Genomic DNA, 10599 nt, shown 5'->3' with positions numbered 1-10599 from the left:
TTTTATTTATTTATTTATTTTCGTAAAATGGTTTGTGTGTTTTTTTTGGGTAAGAAAATGGTTTGTTTTACTTGCACCGAAACCATTGCCTCTCTGAAGCGAAGTATGGAAACTCTGAAATTTCTGTCTTCTATGACGAAATTGCCCCTAGTTTTTTCATGTATAGAATATAATCCAAGGAGGGTATTTTGGTAATTCTGTTAGGATATAGCGTCTGTATTCCTATTTTTGCTAATTGCGCGTCTGTAGACACTGGATTATTCATCCACCATGATTGCATCGCCATTGCTGTTGTTTCCTAAGAAAGCCTGAAAACCTCTATTTATTTTGGGTTTCTCGTCTCTGGAGCACAGAAATTCTCAACAATGGCGGTTAGAGCAACTGTTTCGCGATTTCCAATAGACGCCGATGCTCAAGAGGCTGGAGGATTGCCGTGGGGGGTTACAGTGACACCATTCGCGACGACTGATGAGCATGGAAACCCGCCGGCATATGGTGCTGATGGTCATCTTCTTCCTCGCTGTGAGAACTGCTGGGCGTACTTCAATACATACTGCGAATTAGAGCAGTGGGCGTGGAGTTGCTCCCTCTGTGGAGCCCTTAATGGTCTCAGTTCGCAGGCTATCGCTCGTTATTCTCAGCCACTGTCCTGTGCGGAGATGATGTCGTCTTTCATTGATCTCGAAATGCCTGGTAATTCAATTTTTGTAGCGTTTTAGTGGCTCTGTAAAAGTTCTCAATTTTGTTTGCTTTTCTGTCATCTGATATCTGTTTTCCATCTCTGTAGTGGATGGACCCGGTGAAGATGCAATACAGGCATGTCCGGTCTATGTCGCAGCGGTGGATCTGTCGTGTAAGATTTGATTGGGAGCTCTGGTGAATCTTTTGTTTAATTCTTGATCTAGCTTTTTCTGGTTTGTTTATGGCCGTGTTTTCAACTTAGATAGCTGTACTCTGGATCTTTGCTTGTATGCGTTTGTTGTTTGTTTGCAATAATTAACCACTTCCAAGCAAGTATATCTGGGGCTTAACAATTATTCTTTACTAGCGTGGTCACAAAATTTTGACATTATTTATGTTAATTGGCTGAGATTTAATCACCTAATAAGCTCAAAATTCTCGCCATGATTGCGGTGGAGTTTTAAGTAACTTGTTTCGAACCAGATCCATTGTTTAATTAAGCTTCCTTGGAAACAAGCGAGTTTCAGTTAAATCCATCAATCCTTTTCCCAGATGATACATCTTTTCTTGCAGGTCAATAATTGGGGTTCATTTGGATTTGGTCATGATTTTGTTGGAGCGATCTGTTTTCATGGTATATAATTATCTTAAGAATGCTATGTTTCTTTAGTACTTATTTCAGTTGCAGTATGGCTTTGATCTGTTTTAATGTTTAACACTCAATTTGTTTGTCAAGAGCATTCAAACAGCCACATTTATCATCTCTGAATATCTCCTTTATGGTATGCTGGAATTTATCATTATCAATGTTCTTTTCTTGGGTGCATCAGTAAATTTTCTTCTTGATATAACTACTTCTGTTGTTCTTATGGTTCTAATTAATTGAAGAATATAAGCTACCATGGAAGAAAACTTTACTAATATGTATTGATGCTGAGTCCTCCAAATTTTTTATGCCTACAAACCCATTTCCATTTTACCAATGGGAATTTCTTCTTTTTATCTTTTGCATCCATCACGAAGAAAATTTGTCATGAACTTTTCCATCCTTTTAGAAACTGCTGTGGGAGCCTGAAGAATAAGCAATAAAAAAAAACTGGGATGCTAATCAAAGTGCTTTGTGTTAGGGAAACATGCATCCTATTCCATAAACAAAGAGGTTTAGGGATTACCTGAACCGAATGGAATCGCAGCGGAATGGATGATCGAATGCGGCTTGCGGTTACGAGCAGATCACGATCGTGACAGGCTTCTCCACTTGAGAACTCCACACCACAAAACCCTAGGCAACTGAATGGAAACCCTAGGAAAAATACAGAACTTGAAAGAGAGGGAGAGAGATTCTAATTGTGTTCATCTCTTAGGGTTTGAGCCAAATAACTTATTTATAGGCTAAACCCCTAGGCCTCCCCCACTAATCCGATTCCCTCTGGGAATCTAAAACAAAGGATAAGAAGGGGGGAAGGAATCGATCACTTAAGTGATCGTTCCTCCCTCTCTCATCTTGGGCCTGTAATTAGCCCCCACATGTGGGCGATCAAGTTGGGCCCAAAGCCCATATTTTATTACATCTCCCACTCGCCCACATAGGGCGCATAAATTTAATTATGCATTCAAGTTTCTCTCATTCCGTGTTTATCCTTCATACAGGCAATGGGGCGTGCAACCTGACGAGATGGTACAAGGTAGGAGTACTATATCAAACTTCCATTTAGCCAACATAGTACATCACTCTCAAAAGTCTCGAAATACCCCAAACGATCCACTTACACCCGATCTAACACTCTCGACCCCTCATGATGAGTAGTGTTAATCCTTGGTATGCAATGTACTCATGACTGCGTCGATCACAAATACGACGCGTCGCCCGGGCAATGAGTCACATAACAAAGGTGTAACACTCTCAAAAGTCTCGAAATACCCCAAACGATCCACTTGCACCCGATCTAACACTCTCGACCCCTCATGATGAGTAGTGTTAATCCTTGGTATGCAATGTACTCATGACTGCGTCGATCACAAATACGACGCGTCGCCCGGGCAATGAGTCACATAACAAAGGTGTAACGTCCAATGGTTTTCCCTGAGCCCCTCATGTCAATCCAAATATCCCCAACAGCTTTCCCAATCGCTTCCCGTTGGACTGCATCATCCATGGTCCTAAGGAGAACATCAAAGTAGCGTCATTGGGTGTCTTCTTCATGACATCGTCTCAGGTGATAAGGGTATTGTGGGATTAATATAATCCACGTGGCTCACACAGTGACGAAGCATGGATCCATTCGGTTACTCTCACAATCGGTCGTCATGAGCACATGCAGTATGATATGCATGCTATAGCGTAACACCCACTAGGGTGGGCATGTCACTCGCAATAAATAAACACCATACAGATCTTAGTCTAGTCGCTTCTCTAAGCGCCTAACCTGAGTCTCTAGCGTAGTCACCTTCATGGTTTCTGCCTAGAAGCTCACATTTGGCTTCTAACAGGCTACTCGGAAGTGTGGTGTCTTCCAAGTTGGACCAAGTAAGGGTCTCATCTTAGCTCTAACTAAGGCGCCATAGAGCACACATGCTCATGGGCTCATCTTGCTCGCTATACCCCAGCGCCGAGGCGTATCACCCGTGTGAGTGGGTCGATTCTATGCCTGGTGACATCTTTACAACAATGAATGTATACACACAAGATTACTCAAACAAATATATGCTCATCAATAAATGTAAGAGAAATACAGATAAATGTCCATTACAAACAAAGTGTTCTCAAAGCAAATACATACCGTATGTCAATGTGCTTGGCTCTACCATGGAACTTGGGGTCCTTCGCAAATGTAAGCACTGTCGTGCTGTCACAATGTATAGGCACAGCGTCATCTAAGTGAGCAGAAACGCTAAGTCTCTGCAAGAACCTCCTGAGCCAAACGGCCTCCTGTACTGCTGCCGAACATGCGACATACTCCGACTCCATCGTGGACAGGGTGATGCAGGTCTATTTCTTGCTACTCCAAGTGACAGCCCCACCTCCCAGGACAAACGCATACCCCGAAGTGGACTTGCGCTCATCTCTATCACTAGCCCAATCAGCATCACTGTAGCCTCTCAGTCTCAAGTCTAAACCATTGAAGGTGAGCGAGAGGTCTGCAGTGCCACGTAGGTATCGAAACATCCTCTTTATTGCTTGCCAATGAGTTGGCCCTGGGTTATTCTGGTAACGGCTCACCATGCCGACGGCAAAGCAAATATCTGGACGCGTGCACATCATCGCATACATCAGACTGCCTACTGCCGCTACATAGGGTATTTTGGACATTAAGTTTCTCTCTTCATCACTCTTAGGGCATTGGTCTAGGCTCAAAGTGCATGCCTTGTCCATTGGAGTGTTAACGGGTTTCGAGTTGCTCATATGGAACCGCTCCAGGACTTTCTTTATGTAAGTCTCTTAAGACAAACTAAGAAGTCTCCTAGTGCGATCCCTCACAATCTTCACGCCCAACACAAAGTTGACCTCACCCATGTCCTTCATCTCAAAAGTAGAGGACAACCACTCTTTAGTGGCGACAATCATCCCAATGTCATTCCCAGCCAATAAGATGTCGTCAACATACAATGATAGGATAAGAAACCCCGCCTTGGACAGTTTAACATACACACAGTGGTCCTCTTCAATTATGTCAAAACCCGCAGTGGTAATGGCATGGTGAAATCTAATGTACCACTGCTTGGACGATTGCTTAAGGCCATAGATGGAACGTTTGAGACGGCATACTTTGTGCTCATGTCCCTTCTCAAAGCCCACAGGCTGAGCCATAAAGATCTCCTCGTCTAGTTCTCCATTGAGAAAAACAGTTTTAACGTCCATTTGGTAGAGCTCCAAATCCAATTTTGCGACAATGGCTAGAATGAGGCGTATTGAGGCCATTCTCACCACAGGGGAGAACGTCTCATCATAGTCTATACCCTCCTTTTGGGTATATCCCTTCGCCACAAGACATGCCTTATACTTGTCAATTAATCCATCTGCCTTTCGCTTAACCTTCAGGACCCACTTGTTCCCGATGGCCTTGCGTTCAGGTGGAAGATCAACTAACACCCAGACTTTGTTCTTACTCATAGAACTCAACTCATCTTCCATAGCAGCTTGCCACATTTCCTTAGTTGGAGACGAGAGCGCCTCACTTACTGAGGTTGGCTCATCCTCATCCCTCAGGACATAGACGAGGGCAACGTCCCCTTCAATCTCAAAACAACGTCGGGGACCGTGTCCGCGTGCGCTCTTACGGGCAGAGGGTTCTTGACCCACGGGTTGTGCGCTTTTATTAGGAAGCGCACTCCCACTGGGCTGATGATCACTCTCACCCTCTCTGGCGATCTCATGATGAGTGTTTAATTCCTCACCCTCGCCAAGAGTAGGTGAGACGCTTTCATCAGTCTCTATCTCAAAGAGATCAAGGTCTCTACCTGCATCACTGATGCTAGGGAAATCGGTCTCAAGAAAATCCACATCGCGGGACTCACTCTCTGTCATTCCTCCATCTTGATGTTCACCGTACACTACATAGCCTTTCGAGGTATCAGAATATCTTATAAAGATATTATTTTTAGCTCTAGGGCCAAGTTTTCCAAACTTATGGGAGGTACTATGAACATATCCTGCACATCCCCATGGTTGCATATGCCCCAAAGTGGTCTTTGCGCCTTTCCACAATTCATTGGGAGTGGAGGAAACTGATTGTGACGGCATGCGGTTAAGGACGTAGGTAGCGGTCAACATAGCATCCCCCGAGAAAGATTTTGGGAGGTTGGCCTGCGCTATCATCGATCTAACCATATCTAAAAGCGTCCTATTCCTCCGCTCTGCTACACCATTTTGCTATAGAGTGTGGGGAATAGTCAGCTGCCTAGTGATTCCTTTTTCCTCACACATCTCTTTAAATTGATCAGACAAATACTCACATCCTCAGTCAGTGCGCAGAGTTTTTAACCTCTTGCCTTGCTGATTCTCAACCTCTGCTACAAAGCGTTTGAAGCAATCTAGCGCTTCGTAGCGGTGAGCGATCAGATACACATAGCCATATCGTGAATAATCATCGATAAAGGTGAGAAAATAGGAAGCACCATGACGTGCCTTCATGTTCATTGGTCCGCAGATGTCCGAATGGACAAGCTTTAGGGTCTGGGTTGCCCGTTTAGCCTTTTCAAAAGGCTTCCGGTGGGCCTTACCCACTAAACAGGCCTCATATGTCGGTAGGTTGACTTTAGCGAGTGAGCCAAGAAGGCCTTCTCGAGCTAACCGTCCCATCCTATCTCGACTTATGTGTCCTAGTCTAGCATGCCAAGTAATTGAATCTGGACTAGTATTAGAATCAATTACAAAAGATGAAGAGGAAACAATAGAAATTATCAAATCTAATTTAATAAAACCATTCTCAAGCCTACAATGTCCAAAACTACTACCATCCAATCGTATCTCAAAAGAGTCACCAAAAAAAATAATGAGTATCCTAAAGTCAATAATGCAGTAACTGAAAGTAGATTATGCTGGATTTCTGGTGCGTATAGTACATCATGAAGTAGCAAGATGCACCCAGTGCGAAAGGTGAGCTGGTAGGTACCAACTCCTCGAACTGCTTCACTTGTGCCATTCCCCATGTAGATACTTTAGGCGCCATCCGAAATCTTTCTATAATCTACGAACCCCCTTCGATCTCGCGCTATGTGTCTTGTTGCACCTGTATCCACAATCCAATCAGATTGGGTTTGGGCAACCAAAACGTGTGTATATACAAAAGTACAAGGAGAGAGAGGCAGAAATGGTACCTGCTTCGCTTCAGTGCAGTCACGAGCGAAGTGCCCCATCTTCTGGCAGTTATAGCACTTGACCTTGGTGATATCTTTCTTTCCACCTCGCTTGCCACGTCGGCGCTTGGTGGTCTTACGCCCAGTTGGTGCAGCTTTCTGAGCTTGATCCTGATTCCCAGTGGTCCTTTGTCTCTTGCGCTTAGACCCATTCTTGCGCTGCCCCGCTTGGGCGACAAGGGCATGTGATTGGGTCGCCTCTAGGCGCTCCGCCTTTAGTTCCACATGAGCGGCAATGTCATTAAATGTCTTGACAGTGTCGTTATGTGTCAGAACTATCTTCATCTGCCCTCAGGAATTAGGCAACGTCCTGATGACGGCCTGTACTTGCTGCTCATCGGTAAGGTGTACTGGGCATCATCTAATTTTCGGATAATGTCTTTCACAACCCTGAGGTGTTCAACCATAGTGTGCTTGGGGTCCTTACGGTACATCTCAAACTTCAAGGTCATAGACCTAAGTCTGGTCGTGGATGTACCGCCACAGTTGAGTCTTACCTGGTCCTACATGGACTTGGCAGTCTCGCACTTCTCATACTGGCCGATAAGATCATCGTGCATCGTGCTTAATATAAGAAAGCGCGCACTACGATCTCTCTTAAACCAATTGTCGTAAGCCTCTTTTTCTTGACGGTGACGGGCGGTAGTACCTACTTCGGGTGGGGCTATCTCAGTGGTCAGGAGGTCTAGGTAATCTTGCTCATTAAGTAAGAACTTGGCCTTTCGGTGCCACATGTCATAGTTGGTGCCATCCAACTTGTTGCTTTGGTTAAGGTCAGCCACAACAGTCTTAGAAGTCATCACTACAATGTGTAAGGGAGGACATTTAGTACACATCCATAAATCCACAAATTTGTTCAAGAAACCCTAATTAAAATTAATGGTACCCTTTCCCACACTGTGAGACCAAAAACTTCGCTCAGCTGGTAATCAAATCTCACAATGTGTGGGTCTGAGGACGTATAACTTTAACTGATTTCGAATAAATGTAGGAGCAAAACAAGAATCTCCTAACCACAGTTTAATGCGCCATACATACGGGTGCGCAAGGGACTCACACAAGAGACCCAAATTTGGTACTTGAAGTGATATGCCGAGTCTGTACGGGGTTGTGATACGGAGTGCAATAGCTCCCATTGCATGGCTTCTCAAAAAATATTAAAATTACAACCGGCTCTTTACATTTAAGATCCTAGTACAAACTACTAGCGAGCATTGCACTTTGTATCACTTCCAGGCACTAACTCTAACGCACATCTATCCAAATAAACACATCACTTGACAAGTACCAAATCCATCCCATGAGAAATAAATAATAAAACACATGGTTGCATGGGATGGGGTGTTTGACAGCGATACCCTAATGGCAGCATCAAACAGGTCTGTACCGCAATGGGGGGAATCACATGTTTCTTTATTAATAAAGTGGCCTTGGGCGATCTCCAATACACATGGGAAAAATATGGGACGATTTGGGACAACACCCTATCTCCCATTTTTCTCTCATGGATCTCACAAAATGATTTCTCATTAATGGGGGGTGCATATGACATAAATAAAATGCCCCCAAAAACGAAAAACCCAACAGGGGAGATCCCCAAAATTTGTTAAGGGTCACAAGAACAAATCACAAACAATACATATATCAATTTACATGCATATAAAAAAAATGATTTATCCCTAGATCAAGAAACCATATAATAACCTACTCAATAACAAGCCCCAATGCATAACAAACAAAAATAAAGCATATGCATACAATAAAATCATATCACATATAAGCCCATTAGGGAAAAAAATAAAGGGGTGGGTGAAGGAATCCCCACTTCACCCATCTCCTTCTCCCAAAAAGCCTTAAAAATATAATTAACAATTAAAATTAGGGTTATTAGTTTCCCTCTCTTTTTTTAATTGTAGTTATGGATCTGCCGGTGCAACATGCACGACGCTGCCTTAGCTTCTGCCAACCCATACACCCGATTACCCTTCTATTGGTTAACCACGCACTCACTACGGTGGGTGATGGGGCTTATGCACCCAAAACAAAAACCAATATGCAGAATCAACTTCACTCAAAAAGCAACGATTGAGAAAGAACTCTTTTTTTTTATTTTTAATTCAAAAAAGCAACCTGCATACTCAAACTGTAATGAATGCAAAGTCCCATGCTTATTTAATGCTTTGCCTCCTTGTGTTTTTTTTTTTAAAAAACAACCCACAGTAGCACCACAAACGACATGCGTGCAAAAGGAAAAATGCAGGCCGCAATCATGCAGCCGCGCGAGTGCAGCAACAAAGCGCACAGCCGCACAGGGACTAATAGGTCGGCAGAAACTGCTAGAGTGTGCAAAGCACATCATGCAAGGCAGCGCTCCTGGCAGCCAGTTGTAGTGCACGTGCACTGCTATGGCAGCGTGCACCACCGTTGGGCGCAGATCTCAAGAAACCCCCAAAAAAAATTTCAAATTGAAAGTGAACCGCAAACCCTAATTGGCTCTGATGCCACTGTTAGGGAAACATGCATCCTATTCCATAAACAAAGAGGTTTAGGGATTACCTGAACCGAATGGAATCGCAGCGGAATGGATGATCGAATGCGGCTTGCGGTTACGAGCAGATCACGATCGCGACAGGTTTCTCCACTTGAGAACTCCACACCACAAAACCCTAGGCAATTGAATGGAAACCCTAGGAAAAACACAGAACTTGAAACAGAGGGAGAGAGATTCTAATTGTGTTCATCTCTTAGGGTTTGAGCCAAATAACTTATTTATAGGCTAAACCCCTAGGGCTCCCCCACTAATCCGATTCCCTCTGGGAATCTTAAACAAAGGATAAGAAGGGGGGAAGGAATCGATCACTTAAGTGATCGTTCCTCCTCTCTCATCTTGGGCCTGCGATCAGCCCCCAGATGTGGGCGATCAAGTTGGGCCCAAAGCCCATATTTTATTACACTTTGTATCAAAATCAGCCGACCACCAGTAGTAAACCTAGATAGTCTATTGTTTTCAATACAATTAAAATAAAGGAAACTACAAAGTTGAAAGTTGTGTAGTGGGGAGGGGAATGGCTTTTGAGCAAACAGAGAAAGGAGATTGGGTGAGGGGAGAGGTGACGGATGATGGGAGTAGAGAAAGAGGGGGGGGGGGGATGTGGGGAGTGGTGGAGAGAAAATTGAGACCGAGTGGGGGTGGGTGGAGAGAAACACAGAGACTAAGGAGTTGGACTGGTCAAGGGATGGAGAATTTATGCTCCCCACTTCCATCTTTCTTCCTAAATTTTCTCTATGCTACCAAATGCCATAAAAATTTCATGTTTCCTTTACTTTTATCCTCTCTCTCTCTCTCTCCACCCCTGTGAAAGTTATTCTTGCTTAAATAAGTATTTGTTTAATCTTTTCTTCTGACACATACTTGGCCTAAATAAACCATCTTAGTGAACATACCGTCAATATCTAATTTTCCTTAGACCCGCAATTAACGTTTGATGTTTTAGAAGTTTTTGTAATTTCCTATATCTCATAAAAATACTGTGCTTAGAAATGCATGAAAACCATTCATTTTTTATAGGGTCTGTGATGTAGATCAAAGTTCCATGTGTAGCCGCAGGAACAAGGCCCCAAAACCAATCCAGTATTGTTGTGGGATTCAACTGCTGTGGAAGGCAGCCTGGTCTGATGATGTGGCAGGTTTTTGTTGGTTCGATGGAGCATCTCTATCAAACTCGTGGAAGAATTTATTTTTCAAGTAGGAGAGAATTGTTGCAGACAAGTCACCTAAAGGGTTTATTTTATTGAAGATAAGCCATGGGTTGGGTTATGTAGGTGTTGGGCTTTTGATTCCATAGGTTTTCTTTGTAATTGGCCAATTTAATGAGCCTAAAATATGGGTAGAAAGTAGGAAAACGGGATTTACTTCATTAGTTTAGTTAGAGTCTTGTTTTGAGTCGGTTTCTTTCGTTATTTTAGTTTTCTAGTTAGTTTATGTTACCTTATTAGTTAAGGATTGCGTTAGGCCTTTCCCTTTTAGTGTTTGAGTTTGTTTTTGAGTTTTCTCTGTAAGTT

The 10599-nt window shown here is 43.4% G+C and overlaps 1 protein-coding gene across 1 annotated transcript in view; it reads left to right on the top strand.

The window, feature by feature from the left end:
- The first annotated feature begins 243 nt into the window (after nt 1–243).
- Nucleotides 244–10599, top strand: part of LOC122651875 (protein transport protein SEC24-1) — a 77614-nt gene continuing 67258 nt past the window's right edge. Inside the window, exons 1-2 of the mRNA XM_043845437.1 lie at nt 244–693; nt 788–853. Of these exons, the coding sequence (XP_043701372.1) occupies nt 366–693; nt 788–853 (394 nt within the window). The 5' untranslated portion in view covers nt 244–365. The remainder of the gene's footprint in view (nt 694–787; nt 854–10599) is intronic.

Source organism: Telopea speciosissima, chromosome 2 (genome assembly GCF_018873765.1).
Source record: "Telopea speciosissima isolate NSW1024214 ecotype Mountain lineage chromosome 2, Tspe_v1, whole genome shotgun sequence".
Classification (NCBI taxonomy): Eukaryota; Viridiplantae; Streptophyta; class Magnoliopsida; order Proteales; family Proteaceae; genus Telopea; species Telopea speciosissima.
The sequence above is the reverse complement of the archived record's forward strand: the minus strand, read 5'-3'. Positions and strand labels throughout refer to the sequence as shown.